Genomic DNA, 20752 nt, shown 5'->3' with positions numbered 1-20752 from the left:
AAAACTTTATTTATTTATTTATTTGTTTGTTTGTTTGTTTATTAAATCAGCATTTTACTCTGTTAAATTAAGAAAAAGAAGTTAAATTCTGAGATGTTTATCTGATTTTTTATGTCTTATAGCTATAAAATCACACAACACTTTCCAAAAAATTTTGACGAAAAGTTGTATTATTGCATAAGGTCTCCTGTTTTTGGAGTCAGAGGGTACCCACTTTTATTTTCTTTTAGTTTGACAGATGATGTACTTAACAAGCAACATAATTTTGCTAACAGTAGCTAATATGCTTATAAAAACTGAGGAAGAATTAAACGCAAATTTTATTTTCAAACCCATTTAAATTAGAAAAAATTATTTTGATCAAATCTGGAATAAAATTATGATGGCATGAAGTCCTATGAAAATGCATGACTTTTTTCTTTTTCATTTTTTTAAATTAAAGAATTCTTCAAATGTTTTTATTTTCATATTGTATTTCCTAAAAGCAAGACTGTATGTTAATATCATGATGGCTGTTTCAGATGTGATGTTATAAAAAGCATACTAGTCAAAACAGAATTTTTTTTTTCTCAAAATTCAATGATCATTTGTTAGATTGAGTTTTATGTCAATTAAATTTTGAGATATTTCTAGATTTTGAATAAAAAACTTATCATGCACACTTATCATGGAATACATTTTACTTAATTTTCATCAACTACAGTGTGCTCCTAGTCTAAGACATTGTCTGTCTCTTTTTTGTAGCTGTTAAGAAAGACAGAGATGACCCCCAATTCATTCCATCGTAGAGTTTGTTATACTGTGGCTCCATGGCAGTAGTTGTGAAATCCTACTTAAGTACCCATTGAAATGGGATAGCATGGCATTAAAAAATATGCATTAAAAACAAAAATGTCCTAAACCACTCTAAGTTCTTCCAAGATATCTTCCAAAAGGGAATTCTACCCAATTTTTCCTTTATCCAAAACTGTAAAATGGCTTTTTGGGCTTTTGCTTCCTCTTTGTTTGGAGTGTCAGCAAACCACATTCTGAAACAGTATTAAGATTCCAAACCAGAAATCTGAGTTAAACCAGAGTACTGTTCCAACCACTTTCTTTTCCTTCTTTTTTTTTTTTTCAAATAAAATCTTTTATTTTTTAATTCTAACCCTAAATTTTATTTCATTTCAGTGTTTCTAAGTGTTTTTTTATTATCTCTAGAATCTGGTACAATTGCATTCAGTTGTTACTCATATTTTATTACTAAAAAGACCTTTGTGATTCTGGTGAGTCAAACACTGACAGTTTCTGTATCTGCTTTGTAAGTTGTTTCAGTTCTTCATTCAATGCCATAGGATTCACTAAAAAGAACCAAGTATACAACTTTAGGAAATTGTATTTCTTCATTTAGCTATATGAACTATAGCTACATTTAGCTACATGTACTATATGAAGTGTCCTACTACTGCCAATTAGTACTTGGATAGATTTGCCAAACTTACTTCTCACTAATTTAAATTTATATTTTATGTTAAATCAATTCAATAATTTAAAAAATACTAATTATCTTTAGTTTTACTTTGTAAGCATTTGAGTTATTTCCACTTCAATTGCTATTTTTAAGAGGTATGTGGCTTTTTTCTATTTTTTTCCCCCATTTATAGCTTTATGCATTAGTCTTATTTACCAACAACTGCTGCTTCTTGGTAGAACTTTACTACTATTTAATAATATAGCAGTCATTCCAGAGTGAACAACTCGTTCTGAAGTACCAAACTTTATTAAAAATTTAGGCAATCAGTAAACTGTTAGTCCTTGATTGTTTGTGTATTCATTATGAGTTTTTTCCTTCAGACTCTATGCAATACACGAAAATACATAATCCAGGGATTTTCCTTGGAAATTTGTGGTTTAAGCAGTGCCATAGCTAAAATTAACATCTCTATTGTCACAGCCTCCCTTTCTCCCTACTGACATCTCATCTATCTGAAGCTTAATTCAAATTAAGAGATTTCTGTTTTCAGCTTTTGATGTGTCCTCAGCTTTTTCACCAAAATTAAGAAGTTTCAGGAGTTGGAAATTTTCATTAAGAGTGTGTATTAACTTTTTCGAGTGTCTTAGAAAAAATAAAAGCCACATAAATAATTCCCTCCTTTCTGAAAAGGGTGTTACCCTTTAAAACAGTTCTTAGAAAATTCTCCATCAATTTGGTGAATCTTTGATCATTAGTCATCTTCTGATAGTTTTTTCTCTTTCATTTGTAGCAAATTCTCTGTTGTCTCAGCTTTGTCCTTCATTATTAATGCAAGACCATTAGTAACATGATCATAGGAGAGAAACCTAGGCAGTTCTCTTTCTGCTTTTCAAAGGTGACTCCTCTGCTCCTATTCTGATGATGAATAGTAGTGTTTGCTGTTAGAGTTTCTCTCTTCTCTATTTCATCCTTATTTCAAAGTCCAAATGGAAACCCTTCCCCTCTTTTACCATATTTTCCAATTTTCATGGTATTCGGTGTTTTTCAGATTCATAACATCTTTTTCCCCTGTGTTAATATTTCCAGGGTTTAATATTATTTAGAGTTACCATATCCATTGCAACACCACTTCTGAACCTTATTTGCTCCTTTGTTGTTACAGAAGACTTCTGCCACTTGGATCTTCTGGCAAATAGGTTTATATTTTGGCTTTAAGCATTACAAATACTGCATAAGGTTTTTTGGTTTTTTTTTTTTTTTTAGTTTTTCTATTTAAAATTTTCTTTTACTTACTTTTTTTTTTTTTTTTTTTTTTTTTTAATATTCATTTACTGTTCTTTATATTACATTAGGGGAATGTTTTATACTTTTCCAATAAACTTTTTTTTCCTCATTTCTCAAAACACAGTCATAATTCCACGCTGTGAATAGAATAATTTTTGGTTTTCAAAATATGTCACATAAAAGCAACCAGGACTAATTCTTGAAATTATAGATCATCAATTCCTTGCCTTTTCTGGTATTTTCCCAGTATTACAAAGACTATGGGTTCTCTGATATCCTTCCAGTTCTGTGACCCACCTCTTTTTCAAAACAACTTTTCCGCCTTCCCCCATGTCTGCAGGCTCGTTCCTCTTCATTAATATATTCAAACTTAATCTCTTCCATCTGGCAGCCCATCCTTTGGGCTGCAGTCTGAGGATCTTTTATGGACGTGTGTACTGCTACTCTCCACTGTTCATTTTTGCCACCAGTTGCTGTAGCTGTAGGTGACTTGTAGCAAACCTTGTGCATGAACAGGGACAGGGTTTCACAGCCATGCAGCTGTTGTCACAGATGCTGAATGTGCACAGGATGGACAAAGACTTACAGTTTAGGACAGCTGGTATTCATAAGACCAAGAAAAAACCCTTCCCATGCTCTTCATTGCACCTATGGCCATAGGAGTTAACAAAATCTTTTGAAAAGTTGCCTTTTAAATGTTCAAGCTGTGGAGATATGAAAAGGCAGCAAGGACTTTGCTGTGGAGGCTGACTTCATATTCCTCTTAATTGTTTTGCTGGCAGAGCACGCCACAATTTCTCCTCTGGGAGGATAACTGAGCTACCTGAAACACTTTAGTCTGTCTCAATAATCTTTGTCCCCATATACATGGAAGGTGTGTGTGGTATGGCAGTAAAGAATATTATGCAGGATTCTGGGCACATCTGAGTTTTAGAGCAACCTGCATTTGAGAGACTTCAAAGCTGTTTGCTCCAACTTATCAATATCACTCTTGGCTACCAGGGCAGCATAACACCAGTTTGCTTTTCCATCCCATGCTGGCCAAGAACAATGTTCTTTACGTAGGAGAACCTACAGATCAAGCTGGGTACCAGTAATGATGTCAAGTGGGTGCTAATGATGACAGTGGCAGTGAAACAAAATTTGTAATCCTTCAGTATGTAGTACAATAGGGTTTGTTCTGTTAAAACATGTATTTTCTTTGTCTGTATTAACAATATGAAATACTGCACATTTGAAATTTGGGATTAAGTTAGAACACTATACCATTCCAAGTAATTTTTTTCATTCTCAGTAGCCTTGTAATATTACTAGTTTCATGCCAGTTCTCATTATAATGAGAAAAGTTTATACTGGATTATACTGTAATGTGTAAGGAAATTATCTTTGTGCAGAGTTCTTTGGGTCGTGTGTTTTGCATACATGTTAAATAACTTGAAGGGGTATAGATATGTTTCTCTTTTCTTAAAAGTCTTTAGAAGTAGCTCATAAATGATGGTGTAAACTTTTGTTTCTTAAAGACATTCATTACATTGTGCTTAATATGCTCTTCTTCATTCAAACAAGCCTTATTCAAAATGTCACTTGACTGGTATAAGATATGGAGGAATGAGAAATTACATGTAATCTACTTGGCTGTGGAAATAAGGATTATTAATAACATACATTATAAGGAAAAGTAAAGCTTATTGAAATGTTGTACTTGTCACAGAAATAAATTACTAAAATTACTTGATTTAGTCAAGTCACTTCTGGAAAGAGTGCGCTGCAGCAGAGAGAGATGTGGGCAATTTGCAGACGTGCTCTCTTCTAGGACTGACTTGTGCCTAGTACAGCATTAGAAAATATAGTTCTGCTTTATTTACAGCCACCATTTAGAACTACCTAACAGATACCTAAATTCCTCAAAAATCTTAAAGCCTTAGTATCCACAGGATTAGAATATAAGTATTTCTAATGTACTGTCATCTATGGGCTAGACAATTCAACACTGATTCAGTCCCTAACACTGGACTTCTAAAGCAGGTTAAATTCTTAATTTTAGTCTGGAACTTGTGCCACAGTCTTCTACTTATTAGTGTCTAACCTAGAGATGTAATAATACAACATTTAAGGGAAGCCACACAATTTTTTTGTTATTCAAGTGATAAAAATCATTCAGAGTTTTCTGTAAGTATAGATCCATCATTTTTTGAAGTGTCTGCTTTCCTTCTAACAACAGAGTAGGAAAAGTATCTTGTCTTTTTGTTAATGATGTTGCTCAAAGTGTTAAAAATAAATCCTTGATCAACTAGTTCAGATTCAGAAACCTTTTCTTTAGGGTTGGGATACCAACTCCCAATACCTGGAAGCATGTAGTAACAGTGTGGAATAGACTCTGTAGAAAACTGTAAGAAGAAACTTCTGTTCTGTTTTTAAAAGTCATATAATTTGTGATTAGAAATTATATTTCTGTTCTTTTTTCTCAAAAATTTTAAATTCCCACTATTATTATGTATTTCAAGCTTCAATCCCTGGTGAACTTGTAATGTTTTTTTGAATCTTCAAAATAGACTTAATCTGCTGAGAATTTCATCACTTTCTTACTTAACACGTCATTAAAATAGTGGCTTTAAAATCTGGTTTACTTTAAATTGAGAATATACAGTAATCTTCAGACTGATTAATCAAAGTGATGAATTACCAGATTAAACACAGAACAAATGAAAAATGTAGTTTTTTAATCTTCGATTATTTCTTAATTTCATGAGGTTTTTTCTTGGTACAAAGATCATTGCTATGAACATGAGTGGGTTTTTTTATTGTTGCCAGCACACATAATTTCAGAGATCTAATTTTTTAAAAGGGTTTCAGTAATATTTTTACTTCTATCTTATCATTACTTATTCTGAAATGGAATTAAAAAGGAAAGCTTTCTTGCCTTTCAAAAAAATAACTGAAGTTGCCTCCTCAGTGCTTGTAAATAAGTAAAATGCCTGTTCTGCAGGGCAGCAATAAAAGTAGGACCTTCACACAGACTCAAAAAGCATATAGTGAAAATGCCATTCAGAATGCAAAAACCACCAGCATTGACTGAAAATGACAATGTGCTGCTTCTGAAAATTTGTTAGTGGCTAGGAGGTTGGATGCTAGATCCACTCCCTGTGGTGCCCTGCCCTCCAGAACTGATCCAGGTCTCATGACAGCAGTTAGTAAAGTTGGACAATAATTAATGAAAGCATTTTAAAAAGTGCTTAAGTGGACTGTAAAGAATGAAAACATCTGTCCTACATTAGCATATTCCTACTTTTCCTCTGAAAATGGCTACCAGCACATAGCTTCTCAAAATGAAGGCAATATACGAAACAGTGGCTGAAGTAATAACTAGAAAAATCCAGAAAAGACGTAGCCCATATTCATGAGTTGCAAACTTTTTTCTCTTTTTTTTTTTTTTTTTTCTCTCCTTTTTTTCCTTTGTCTTTCCATCACAGATGTCCAGGGCGTTACAGATAGATTGAAAATGACTGATTTAAAGCAATGGTTTCCTAGTTAGGATCTGCAAGTCATGGCCTGCAGAATAATTTTGAGTGCATAGTGTGTTCAATTATCAGTTTGATGATAACGATGCATCCACAAACATTTTGCATTTTTCCTAGTGATCCAAAAAGCTTTTAAAATGTTGGCTTACAATGTAGCTTTGCCCAAATAAATTATAGAAAACATATGAGAGGTTCCTGTTGATGAGGTCAAGAAGTTGTCTGAAACTGGAGCTGGTCAGTTCTTTAGAAATCAGTTGAATACCAGATGATTATATATGTGTACTTTTTGGTTTTAATATAGATTAAAAATGGCTTATATAATTCTATAGGAGTTTAATATTCTTTTGAGTGTAAAAAGGCAATGTAACACTAAGATGGCCGTGGTTGTTAATGGCTTGTATTAGCTGGGAGCTATAAAATCATCCTAGTACTCTGTTAGTGCTGGAATAATAATTTACCAAGACAATTACCACATGGTGGAACTTTTTTTGCTCTAATTCAGTGTTATTAATAATGAATAAAATTGCAATTTTCTCAGGTTGCTAGGGGCAGTGGGGAATTATTTCAATGAATATTTCAGCACATTAGTTTAATCATAGTTCCACAAAATTCAAGTGGGCAATATTTTATACTTTTAAGTTCGGTCTGCTAAGGGACCATAGTCATTAAATTGCAAACTATTTGCACTGAGGTCCATTCTATGATTTACAAGCCTTGTTAAAAACACTGTAAAAGAAAGCAAGCTGTGCCATTAATACTTGTAATTTGATGCTGCATTTGTTAATGGGTTCAGTGTGATTAATGTTTTTAGCAGCAGGCAGAACATTTTGAGACAGGCAGTGCTGGGTTTATAATACATAAATGCATGTAAAGAAACGCTAGAATATTGTAAGTTTTAGTAATACATGTTTTTACAGGATTGTTTTCCAGAAATGGGAAAGCAGCAGTGAAATTATGCTATAATGTATGTAAATACACTTCAAGCTGTGGTAGGTGCTGATGTGTGTGTTCTTTATTTTCCAGCCAACTGCATGACTTCTGGCGCTTGGATTACTGGGAAGATGATTTGCGCCGACGGAGGAGATTTGTCCGCAATGCTTTTGGGTCTACTCATGCTGATGCTCTACTAAAAGCTGCTGTGGAATATGGTCAGTATTAACTCAGTTTAAAAATATGGCTCATGGTGCTTTCTTGATGTCCATGAATGCCTGAGAATCATGCCCCTTCTTTCTCAAGGACAGTGCTGAGAATTCCTAGGATAACATAGTCTTAGAAAAGGAATTCTTTCAATTCTCACACTTTAATGAACCAGAAGACTCGAGCTTGTGAGCTGTTAAATTCCCTGATCCCCAAGGGTTTCACATTATACTTCTCTAGCATTCCCAGATGCTAATTTTGAGACACTGGTAAAAACAACCAAACTTGTCTCTCTGGAGTGACTGAATTAAATAGGTCATCAAACTAATGTGTCTTAATAGTTCCATTGGAGACATTTTGTGAATGAAGAATTAAAAAAATACCAGAAATTTTATTCGGGCATGAAAATTTCACCCACAAGTATTTTTTCTGCACATCACAAAATGCATTAGTACTCATTAATAATAATTTTTAAGGATAATTTATGATTTCAATAGTAAACTGAATATATAGAAGCTTCAGTTTTAGGAACTGAAAAATTAGATAATGTTTGATTTTCATGGAGAGGTAGCTAGAATATAAAAGAGGAATGAGGACATGCTTACAAATTCCTCTATAACATGTTAAAGTTTAATGTGTTTGTGACTTCTGTACAGCAGACTGAACCTGAATACTCCAAAAATCTAGTGTGAATTTATTTCTTGAGTTTAAGCTGGGATACTTCTCTAGCATATCAAAGGCAGGAGTTTTAAAAAGAATATTGTGATGGTTTTCTGTTTTGGGTGGGGTTTTTTTGTTTGGTTGTTTTGGTTGTTTTGTTTTAGTGCTGAAAAGAAAATACTACAGTTCTTTAGCATTTAGGAGTAAAAAAATTGAAGTAATCATTCACAAAGCAAGTTGACCCTTTCATCTGATGTTTAGCCAAAGGCTAAGGTTGCCAGAAGTTCTCAATATGATAGATATAAAGCTAACTCTTTCTGACCTACACTTTTCATCAACTTTGTGGTTCTTGAGGCAGATAGCTGGGATCCAAACAAGATTAGGCATATGAATTAATATCTGTGTGTGCAGCTATACTAGCAAGTGTAACTTAATCCTTACTTAAAGGTGGAGGCTATCACATGCAGGACTTTAAGTCATAAACTTTCCTTAAGCTGGGTTAAAGAAGACATTTCCCCCATTTGTATATGGTATTTCACATTTGACAAAGGGTTAATTTCTCTGTGTTCTTCCAAAACATCAGGACAGAGATTTTATGAGAGTCGAGTACAAAATTATTCTAATTGCTATGTTGCTTTTGAAAGGCAAATAATCACTAAAACCATAGATTTTGTATGTATATAACACCTGTTAGTGCATTCACCCTACAGGAAAATTAAAAACTCAGGTTTGTACACTTGTCAGGATGGTGCAGAGCAAACTCAGTGGTTGCATAAAAATTAACAATAGACTGAAGTTTTCAGAATTTGAAAAATAATTCTAGCTTTTTATATATGTATTTAAATTAACATGGAATTTAAACCAGCATGCTTTCAAATATTCATGGATTCTATCTAGATGTATTTACTTTCCAGAGGCTTAAGCCTTTGGATTTTAGTACTGAAACTTTAAGCTGACCTTTCTCTGTAAGAAAACATCCTTAACACTGATGTTATTTTTATGCCTCTTGGTGTTACTAATGAGTTGAATAATTTATGAGGTTGTCATGTGAAAAGGATTTGGTGCAGTTTGATGTACTTCTAGCCTCTGGTGTTGGAATGTGATTAATAAAGAGCTAGAGGCAGATTTTTTTCCATAGGGTTTAACTTTCATTGTACTTTTTTTTTCTTTTAATTGGCTTTGTTTTGATAATTTTGTTTGGAACAGTTTGATAGTAAAATGCCCCTAGCTTCCAGAAGAGAGCATGACATCACACTACAGAAAGAATTTTAAGCATTTGAAAAAAAATCAGACTTGATAGTTTTCCAATACCAGATTTTATTTCCTGACCTCAGATGCTTTGTTTTTGAGAAATAAAATATTCATCAAAGCAAAATTTGTTAGGCTTTTGCTTCAATTTTTCATCTTGACTGATACCTCTAGTGCAAGTAAAGTTGTCTGGAGCATCAGTAAAATAGTGGGAACATCTTACGAGTTTTTGTTATCTACATTGACTGTCCGTTATAATTTAGGATTCTGTGCATAAATATTGCAATGGAGGAATGTTTAGTCAAAGCCTAAGTCAGCAAGCTCCTCAGTGTCTGCGATCAAAGGCATCAACTTAAATAGGTCTGATCAGGCATTGCAGAAGAGGGCAGCCAGTTTCAGCTGAGCAAAAATCACAGAGCAAAGATGACAAAATTAATCAGTCATTTCTTTGGCAGTAAATAATAAGATATGCTGAGGATTGCAGATGAGTGAATTATCAGATTCCTTGGAGATGTGCCTGCTTAACACCTGATTTATCTGAGCTTGTGCAGCCATCAAGATATGACCTTGACAGATAAAAAAGCACTTTACAGCTACTCTAGTATTAAATAATATTTGATGTTGGATGTATGGATACTGTAATTATATTATATTTGCAGTCATTAAGGAAGGAGTCTTGGAAATGAAAACTATTTCTATGATCTATATGTTTGTTTTAGAGAAGAAAAATAAATGTTAAATTCTACCTTGAAGACCTAAAAAGAGAAGTGTTAATTTTAGATTATAGTGACTTCTTCCTGTAGGAAACATTCAGTGTTGTACTACTGGGAAATAATATTTTCTCAAAAAATTTCTGTCACAATGAAATTTCTATTCAACTACAGTCTGTTAGTCAGCTCTTGTATGCGTGTTTGGATTTCCATTTTTCATAAAATATGCATACATGTAAGTATGTGAGTGTGCATATATATACATATTAATATATGTTCAAAGTACCTGACAAGTAAAAAACATTGCAATGAGAAATTATAATATATTTCTATGCCTGTATAGATCTGTGTGAAAAATTGTAGCAGATTCCTATGACTATATACTTACCTGTCCCATGAGAGTCTTTGCATCTCAGTCATAGCAGCATTTACAGGAGATTGACTAAAGAATTTTTCCTTTTGGATTAGTCTCCTCCATTTTCTAACATTATAATATTAGGCATTAGATTTGTTTGTTAAAATTACTTTCATACCCAGATTTAAAATGCAAGCATAATTATTTCAGCATTGTATCTGCTGTGTCTGCTGTGCCCTTTCATATTAGTTAAATTCTTCCTTGAATCAAAATATGAATTCATGTAGCTGAAGGGATGCTACTTACTGCAGTATCAAAGTTCAAGCTGTAATGGAGTTTGAATTACCTGGAACTTTTTAGTAGAGTTTTAATTTTATAATGTCAATAACTTAAACAATTATTGTTCTAAGTTTAGATGGAATTTCAGTGTAAATAAGTAACCAAAAAGAAAGAAAAATGAAAAGATTGGATAAATTATTTTGCACCCTATTTTTCTTCCTCAAATTTTACTATGATAGATATGTGAAATATGCAGATATGACCCAATTCACAGGGATTCTGCACATGTGGTGAAAGAGCTGTCTCTTCTAGTTAATCACCTTAACAGTTTACAGTCATTGGAGATTAGCATAGGAGAGACACTACTGTACCACCCTGCCAGGGAGACAGAATACTGGTCCACAAAGGTCAACCTAAGACTAAAACACCTCCTTTATTAAGATTTGGTCATTCAGCCTCTAAAGATCATGGTCCATCAAAAATTTGTACACAGAGAGAGTACAAGAAAGGATACATTTTCTAACCTTCACTGAAGTAAATGAGCGTGAACTCAGTGCCCACATTCTAAACATACATGTGTAAGCTGGTCAAATATATTTAGGGTATGTGCTCAAGAATATTTAGCCTGTTAAGCTGATTAGCAGGACAGATCCTAAATGCTTAGAATGAAAAAGGAAAGAAAAATAAAAAAATAAAAATGCTTTCTTAATGTTTTGGTTTTGAAATAAAGCCACAGATATATGTGCTGTATTGCCACATATGGCTTTTGAACTTGCAGATGTATTTGGATATCTAATTAGCAACTTTATCTCGAGGGCAGTTCTAGCTGAAGCAGACTGTGGCTCCTTCTGGGACTTGTTGTTAGTGCTCCAAGTTTCACCAAATACTATGTTTAGTCATCTCTAGAAATATATTTTTATTACACAAACACAATTAAAAAGCACCAGGTATGGAAATCTGGAATGTTGAAACCTGAAATCTGTTTTCATGACAGCAGATGAATTTTGGTGAGCCTTTAAAGAATGGCAGGAAGGATTCCTTCAGGCTGCTGAAGGACCAGATTATTTAGCAAGCAAAAACTACCTTAGGAGCAAGTCTGTGTGCATTCCTGCTATGAAACAGAGGGTCTGAAGTCCATGGGAACTCAAACAAGGGACTTTCTTCAGAATGGGGCATCTGGGTGTCCCAGAGGCCCTAAAAGAAGATTGAATTCTTTCAGGGTCCTCAATGTTAGAGAAATACCCAAAGATGAAATTTCAGAAACTCTAGCTCTAGAGCAACCCCACAGTGATGAGAAGTCCAAAGTGTTTGATTTCCACAGTTCCTGAGTTCCATCTCATGAGCTGCTGGGTTCTCTGCCTTCTGCAGGCAGTGTAAGAACAAGGTGGAGGGAGGAGTGTCCATAGAAACTGGCAAGAAGCCATGCACTGAATGTTGTTGTAGAAAGCTAGGCCAGTGTTTTAGAAACTTAACTGACATTTTCAAGTAATAAGACATGAAGAAATCAGAATGTCCCATGAACTGGAGATGCTCTATTTCATCATCTTTGTTCAGAAGCTTTACTGTAAAATCAAGTGCCCTATTCTAGGAGGTCTAAATGTGCACCTAAAAGCTAATCTTCATTTCCATCTTGCATTTCAGGTTCTACACTTTCATGTATTAGATTGTTGATACTGATGACATTACTAAAAACATAAAAGTGTCTTTTGTTGGTGAAAGTGCTACCATTTTTGAAAGACATTCAAGACTGTCTGTCAAAGTTACTGCATAAACCATGTATGTCTAAGAGTCAATTTACTTTTTCTCAACTTCATTAGATTCTCAGACTTCATTATCCTTTATAATTTTTGCTGTGCATATTGAAAATGTCTAGTGTATTTTCAGAAATTTTCAGAACAGTTTCAACAACACTGGTTTCAGAACCAACCATAAGAAAAACTGTATTTTTTCAGTAACTGATTCAAAAGGGAAAACAAGTTGAATCAACTGATAGTGAATAATTGCTTATCACAGCTTTTCTAGTAGGCCAACTGGATGCATAAAACCCAATTATTTTCCTTGATGTATCAGCAGTGAGAGTATTACATACCTACCATGTAAGAGATTAAAGATCAAATTATGCTTTCTTATACTGTATCTGTATGAACAATTTTGTTGTCAGGGTTGAGTTTTATAGATCCTTTTGTTGGGTGTTTTTTCACATTTTCTTTTACTTCTAAACTGATCTAGACATATGTTAGTTGCCAGTAACAGGATAAAAGGCAACAGGAACAAAATACTTTTTTTACTGTCATGGTGTTCAAACAATGGACAGGTTGTCCAGAGAAGTTGTGTGGTCTCCATCCTTGGAAATACTGAAAAAAAAAAAAAAAAAAGTAATTATGCACAGCTATGTGGCCCTCTTGAGTCTTCCCTCTTCAAGAGAAATAAAGAATACCCACAGAATATCTGGATCAATTTAGTAGTAAAGGTAAATATAGAAGAATATCTAGGTCTCTCTTGTACTGGGAAGAACAGAACTGGATGCAGAAATTCAGGTGTGACCTCACCAAGGCTAAGCAGAGAATTACCTTTCCCAATATTTTGCTTATTGCAGCCCAGGATAACATTTCCCATTGTTGCAAGGGCACATTGCCAGCTCATGCACAATGTGCTGGTGTCCCTCAGCACCCCCAGCTCCATTTTTGCTGAGCTGCTTTCCAGCTGTGTGACTCCCAGCAGGTACTGGAGCCTGGGCTCCTTCCTCCCCTGATTCAGGGCTTAGCACTTCTTGTTGAACTCCATGAGGTTCCTGTCATCCCCCTTCACCAGCCTGCTGAGGCTCCTCTGGCATACCAGGCACTCCTCCCTGTTTCTTGTCATGTGCAAACTTGCTGAGGAAACTCCCTGCCTTATCATTAATGAAGATGTGAACAGGTATAAAATGCTTCTAATATCAATTTGCTCATGTTCAGTGTATTAGTTATTATTACTGAAATTTGGTTTGTTGTGACTGCATAAGCCAAGACAATATTTTTGATTTTTTTCCCCCCTCAGTTAATACAGTGTCTTAAAAGTTAGTCACACACCTCCCTACAATTTCATAAAATATGTTGTTCTGAGGAAATACAGGGTGGCTCTTATCAAAGATAATTTCCCCAACTGATATTTATTTAACAATGCCTTAAATAAGAATACATAAGAACAACTGAAGAACAAAAGCCCTTTTCTAGAAAGAAACCTTGTTCCCTCCCCCAATTCATGAACACAATTTTAGTCTGTAAGTAAAGACAAGATAACCATCAATTGTGTGCCATTTTAAGAAATAGAATTGACTTTGTGGGCAGCAAAACATACTTTACATTCAGTGGTGAGCATTTTAAGAATACATATACAGTCATTAAATTAACCCATAACAATTTTTCCATGTTCCTCTTTAGCATAAATGGATCATTCTGCCATGTGAAACAAGCATGTAAACATTTCTGCTTCAGTTGAAGTACCTAAAATGATACTTCTGTTACAAAACTTCCTTTCAGTACATGAACTAACTTCCACATTGATTGTGAAATCTCCAATATACTCTGAATGAGTTTATATCTGAATTGTGTGCCTGAAGGAGTCACAAAAATCTTTTTTTTTCAGCACAGCAATTTAAGATTTTCATCTATAGCCTTATAATTGTAGCCCAACAGTGCCATCCACTGCTTCACCAAATAAACTTCCAAATATTTCATCCTCTCAGGATTTTAGGGAAAGTATTACATGATAGTTTTGTTCTTTTAATATTTTTATGGTAATTTTCAGATGCAGTTTTGGTTAAAGTCTAGTGAAAAGCTTACATTGGGTACTAATTGAAGGATCTGCAAAGTAAAATCTTAATAGTAAGAATAATTAAATCCAAAATACCAGATTTAACTTGGCCATCTAACATTTCCCACCCCACTCCCCCAATCATAAATATGTTCTCATTATATACCATAAATGTATCTGCCATTATGGTGATCCTTTTTTCTTAAAACCCACTGTAATGTAATGAAAGGTACCATTGAGATGTAAATGGTAATGGAATTGTCTCAGGTAGAGTACTGAACACTGCTGTGTTGAATTGCACTGAGTGCTCAGTGTCTGAGCTTCTGCTTTCTCACTAGGTCATGGAAATGAGTTGCAATTGCATCCTATCAGTACTTTGCAATTTTTAAATATCTTCTGCATGTTGTGTGTTATTTCTAGCATAGGAATTTTTATGGCAGCTTTGTAGTAAGTTTTAAGCACAGATTCAATAAACAGTCATTTTTTTCTGATTGTTTCCTCAACTCTTGAATAAGCTCTCTCTTGACTCTAATTCAAGTTTTTCACAGAGCTAAATAGGATATGAAAACTTTTCCCTCTAAACCTCTGTGCTGAGTTTCAAATGCCTTTCCTCTGAGATTTTGAGGTTATCCTGCATGACCTCGGTTTTAGCTGCTGTTATAGGTCTGAGCTAATAGATTTTACTGCAGAACTTGCTGGCTTTTTACCAGCAGTTAACATAACTACCTCTTTCTTCATCTGAAAGTGTATGACTCCAGAATGTTCTTGAAGTCATGAAATTGGCCTGCAAAACCATTCCTAATATCTAAAAATTGCAACCATTGTCTTTCTTAGAATTCTAGCTGCATTTTTCTCCCTTCCACAGCTAAATTTTCATGTACAAAGAGTACACAATATCTATCTGTTCTGCCAAATGAAAGTGTATTATTTACCAAACCCAGTAAATTGCTATGATGAGAAAATTTTATTTTTCCTGCTTATTCATTTCTATATCTATTTGACAAGGAAATAGAAGTTCTTGACCCATGAATATTCAGTGAATCTCATAGAAACATTTCAGAAGAACATTCTGTCAGTGAAAGTCTAATAATAGTTCTTCAGAGTCTTTCAAAGCTGAGTAAATGTAGGTCTTGGGACTCAAGTTTTAACGTGTGCTTTTCTACTTTCCTATTTTCTGTGCTTTAAAACTCTGTATTAAGGAGTAACAGCACTTTAAAAATCTCCTTTGGCAATAGTTAAAAGCACAAAATACTCCTTTTCTAAAATTTCTCCACTCTTCTGATTCTTAATGTCTTCACTGCAGGATTCCATTCTCCACTTTGTATGTAAGTGGTAATATATATCATTTGTGTTTTCTGAAGACCTGGCAAGGACAGCATGTCAAGCACATGGCTGGAATGGAGGGACATTATTTCAGTGGTGCTGCAACCTTCGTGTAAGGATAATTAGGAGATCACACTGTAGATCTAAAAAGACTTTACTGTCCCACTCTTTCTGATGGTCAGTGGGTGACATGGCAGGCTGTTAGGCAATGGGCTCAGGTTTCTGTGAGCCCCTGGGCTACTTGCAAGGGTTAAACCAACAGCAGAAGAGTGTAGAAGTCTCTTCAGTATAGATGATTCCTTGTCTTTTCTAAAGAAAAGGAAACTGGTGTGTATAGTTTTTGAAAATAAAGGAATTAATTTTCAAAGACAATATATATTTTAAGATGCTTAAATATTTTTGCTCATCTTTTTGCATTGCAGTACTTAACGTTTGTCATAAAATCTATTTCTATTATATCACATGAAAATACTTAAAGAAATGTTATGTATAGAGTAAGATTTATACACAAGAAAGGAAGATTTAGGTATGTGCAATGTCTATTCCATATCCTTAAAGTAGAGTGAATTCTTCAACACTACTCATTTTGTGTGTTTCGTTATTTTCTAATGTTGTTTTAGAAATGCACACAAAAAGCACCAGTGTAATGAAATAAACTGTATTTTCTTGTGAGTGTCAGTGTGGTGCAAGTTACAGGCAAAGTTGATGATGCACCTTGTGAAAGAAAACTAAATGCATTTTATGGAAAAGTTCTCAAATATATACTAACCAGCATGATAAGGAAAACTCCTTGTTAAGAGTTCTATCAGCCAGTATATCATGCATGTTTCCACTTGTTTAAATTTTTTTTTCATATCACGTGCATTACATAATAACATTACTTTTTTCTTATCCTTATGCTGTGCCTAAAGAGTCCATCTCCTGGTGTCTTTGCATAACACCCTGAACATCATCTACAACAGATATACTTCCACAGCTGAAAGAACTATGCATAATATTCCAAAAGTCTTTTCTTGGTGACCCTTTTGCCAAATAGCACAAATCATTCAATCCTATGCCCTTAAAAAGCTGATCACATTGTCTAAATAGTATCAACTCTCCTGTAAATGGAAGATAATGTTGCTAGTGCTTGCAAATTTACCATAAGCATAGGAATTTTGCAAGTATCTCTCCAGTTGCATGCAAGGTTTGTGCTCTCTTATTATAATATTTGTGAAGCAGAATGAAAGGTCTCACAGACCCCACAGGGCAGCTTAATGGAAAGTGAAATAAAATACTCCTGTCCTTTTTTCTTTACTGCTGACTGCTGCTAAGATTTCTGTGGGTTAACTTTTCTTAATACACACTCAGACCTTCTACCTGGGACAGTGAATACTATTTACCCATTTCAATTATCTCATTGAGCTTTTGTAGTGATAGACCCTCAGAATCTACTTTATCTCTCATGTCTTGTGTACAGTACTCTTTCACTCTTCATCTGCTCGTCTGCATGAAACAAAGATGTTCTATAACTGGTTTTGCTTGAAAAAAAAATTTTAAAAGTAATAATTTAAAAAAAGAAACACAACATACAAACACAAAAAGTATAGAGTAAAATTCTGCTTCAAATCAAGAAAATAGCTTTGATTTTAATTTAATAGACAATTGCTATGTAGATAGATAACTTTGATAGGTAACTGCTATTGCTAGATAGTTTCTAGCTTGGAGGAGCTTATGTATTTAGAGGAGCCTGGCCCAAACAGAAGGGCTGTCTGCTGCTACTAGAGTGTAGTCCCTTAGCAGCTCTAAGATTTAAACACAAATATCCCAGTGTTAGAGCCATAATGAAGCCTCACAAATGTGCATATCCTGTGGGTGCTGCCCTTTGTCTGGTGTTGCTATAGGCATTGATCTATGCTGAAATAGAAGCAATTCTTCCCACCAGTTACTTTAGCTGCTGAGTGAAGATATGTAAACCATTTCCAAAGATGTGTGGTCTACGTGGGGAAAAAATTGCATCTGGACAGATAAAAACGACAGTGCAGCACACTAAACCAGTGGGAATCTAGAAAGTAAATCTAAATGTTCTAATGACATTTTTATATTGACAAATTTATTATTTATATATAACAGTGACAGTCCTTTAAGGAAACATTATGTTTTGTGACATTATGTCATGTTTAGGAGATTTTGTCTGTGTAAAGACTGCAGATGTTTTTTCTGTATGCCTCAGAAGAAAAGATGACTATTCCAGAAAGATAAAGTAATTTCAGAAATGTTGGCAAATTGGTCTCTCAAAGCACTGATCATGAGCTGTTGAAGCTTCCTTCTGTAAATAAGTAGTCTTGATAGAAATTGAAATGTTTGCATAACTGCTGGAATTACAATATCTACTAGAAAAGAATTTAAACTTACTTCCTACACATTCATTACCTCCACTAGGGAATTTATTTTTTTAGCTGTCCTATTATATCTCTGTACAGTGTCTGTTTCCAAAGAGCCAATCTCTTTTGGATCTGAGAGCAAAAGTGTAAGTGATGAGGAAAAAAATTGCCTTCTAGCAGAGACTTAATCACTCATGGCCACAGAAGAGAAGAACTAAAAACTTGCAGATGTGTAGTATGCATTTCCTTTTTAAAAATATTCAAGTTTGGACCAGTGACATGGTTTGAAAACTGTAATTTTTAAATATTAAGGTAAGGGTTAGAAATGTTGGGGTGGAATACCCTGGTTTGGTGTGTAACATCATAAGTCATAGAATAACAGAGTGGCTTGAGTAGAAAGTGATCTTAAAGATAATGTAGTTCCAAACCCCTGTATAGAGAAGGTTTTCACTTTCTTTTCATGGAATTTCATTAAATGCCATGCCATTTCTCCCATGCCACTGCATTTTCAAGAGTTTGTATTTTCAAAGAGCATTTGATTTCTTTCCAAGGTATTATTGTTGTTAGCCTTTTCAATTAGATATTTTTTTCCTTTTTTTTTTTTTTTGTGCGGAGAAGGAGCAAAATTAAAGCCAGTATATGTGGGTGCAGTTCCTCAGTATGCAGTTTGCCAGTTTAGATGTCTGACAGCATTGATCCTGGCTTTAGGGTCTGCAAGCAGATAGTCAGAACATGTTTTTTCCCTGGGGAATGTGTGCTTAGGAACTAACCTAAAACTTTCCAGACATAATCCAGGTCTCAACATTATGACGTGACATAGGCATATTTTTTGCTTTTATGTCATCTTGAAAAGGTTTTATCAGATGCTATGTCAAAAGCATAGAATACCTCGTTTAGTAAATTTATTTCATTGTTTCATTATCATGTCATACATATTGAAATTCAATCACCTTTTGTTTCTTGCATTCTTAATTAAATTTTTCTATTGGAATAGTTTTGCTACCGTCTTCAGTGGCCTGTCTTAAGGAACCTTTGCTTACATGTGAATATCTTGAATTAAGAATAAATGAAATTCCTTTTTGCTGTCAAAACCAAATTGTGAAAACACATTGCATGGCTTTGAAAATCAGTGCACTCTATTAGCAGACCTGTCAATATAAAAAGTGCATTCCATTTCCACCTCTTGCTCTAATAACCTTTTCTATGTTACTCAGAGGCAGTTCACATAATCAGAGTATATTGTCAGCTTACTGGAGTTGGGGAAGCATGAAATGAAAATCGCGTTAATATTGATCCAATTCTCTTACTTGCAAGTGTCCTTGATGTCCTTTCCACTGAGCAATAACTGTTGGTGTGATGTAGATATTTTCCTCTCAGCTATTACTGCACTTTTTTCAAATGCCTAGAAACACACCTAGGAAAATTTTATTGCTCATAATTATTTTTCTTGTGTATCATCTTTGCATGTTGAAATTATCCACAGAAGAATTTGGTTTCTTTCTGCAATTTATCAAACTGCAGTATATGCCAAAATGCTGCCCTTCAAACTGTCAGGGATTTGTGAAGGTTGTCAGTCACAAACCATGAATCCATTCCTCTGTGTATAAGTTACAGTGGCAAACTATGTCTTAATCCAAATATAAACATTTGACTGTTGTTAGTTCCATTAGAAGGGCTTCCTCTGGTTCCAGTGTGAATGGGGACATCCTTCAGGAGCCTGAAATATGTTGGGACATTTGCTGGACTGGAAATATCTGACTCTGTCATCCTCTAGCTGTTTACAGTCGATGCTGAATCAGTGCAGGGTTCCTCTCACACACTAAGAAATCCTGAAATCTCAAATACATGTAATGACAACCTTGACAACTTCTAAAAATAAATTTCACAACCACACTGAATCTCAGTTTTCCTATCTGGGAACCAAAAAAAAAAAAAAAAAGAGTGCTCAACATGGTACTTTAACCTTTATTTTTATGAGGGACCCTTTTTATTAATATAAACCATTTTGACTGAAAGTATTTATTTTTTTAAAAGCCCTCAGCTTCATCTGAGAAATATTTATTTTGGCCTCGCCTGTGTTCTCAGTCTCCTCATTGGCATAGTCTGTGTCAGTCTCATTTTACAGTGCAAAACATCTGAGAATATGAAAAAGAAAACATAAAGCAGTTAAGTATTTATTTACGAATTACTTATATGAAGAAGATCATTTGGTCAGATATTAAGTATAAAAATCAGAGGAAAAAATGGATGGAATGTCTATAATTAAATTTTCAGGTATTTATCCATTATAGAAAACCAAAACGTGATTTGGTTTTACTTTTGGTAAAAGTAATTTCCAATACAAATATATGCAATTTTTAATTTCTAAGCAATTTTCATAGTTTTTCTTCCTCATTTCTTCAAAGATCCCTAATAATGAAATGTGATTTAGATTTCTGTGGTTTTTATTAAATCTATTAAAACCAGCCTTCCTTTATCAACAGTCACTTCTCTGATTCTCCAGGGAAACTAAATTATATGCCAGTCAAAGCTGCCCATTCCAGAAACACATTGCAATTTAAATAACAACCCCAGCAGGCACAGGTGGGGACAGCTTGTTGGAGTTGGCTGTGATGTGGCAGCACTGGGCT

The 20752-nt window shown here is 34.3% G+C and overlaps 1 protein-coding gene across 8 annotated transcripts in view; it reads left to right on the top strand.

Moving 5' to 3' along the window:
- NBEA (neurobeachin) overlaps nucleotides 1-20752 on the top strand; it is a 451247-nt gene that overhangs the window by 263513 nt on the left and 166982 nt on the right. For all 8 annotated transcript variants that reach the window (XM_079333484.1, XM_079333487.1, XM_079333486.1 and 5 more), the window contains one exon: nucleotides 7279-7403. In XM_079333484.1, coding sequence (XP_079189610.1) covers nucleotides 7279-7403 — 125 coding nt within the window. The remainder of the gene's footprint in view (nucleotides 1-7278; nucleotides 7404-20752) is intronic.

The sequence above is a fragment of the Erithacus rubecula genome, assembly GCF_903797595.1.
Source record: "Erithacus rubecula genome assembly, chromosome: 1".
NCBI lineage: Eukaryota > Metazoa > Chordata > Aves > Passeriformes > Muscicapidae > Erithacus > Erithacus rubecula.
The sequence above is the reverse complement of the archived record's forward strand: the minus strand, read 5'-3'. Positions and strand labels throughout refer to the sequence as shown.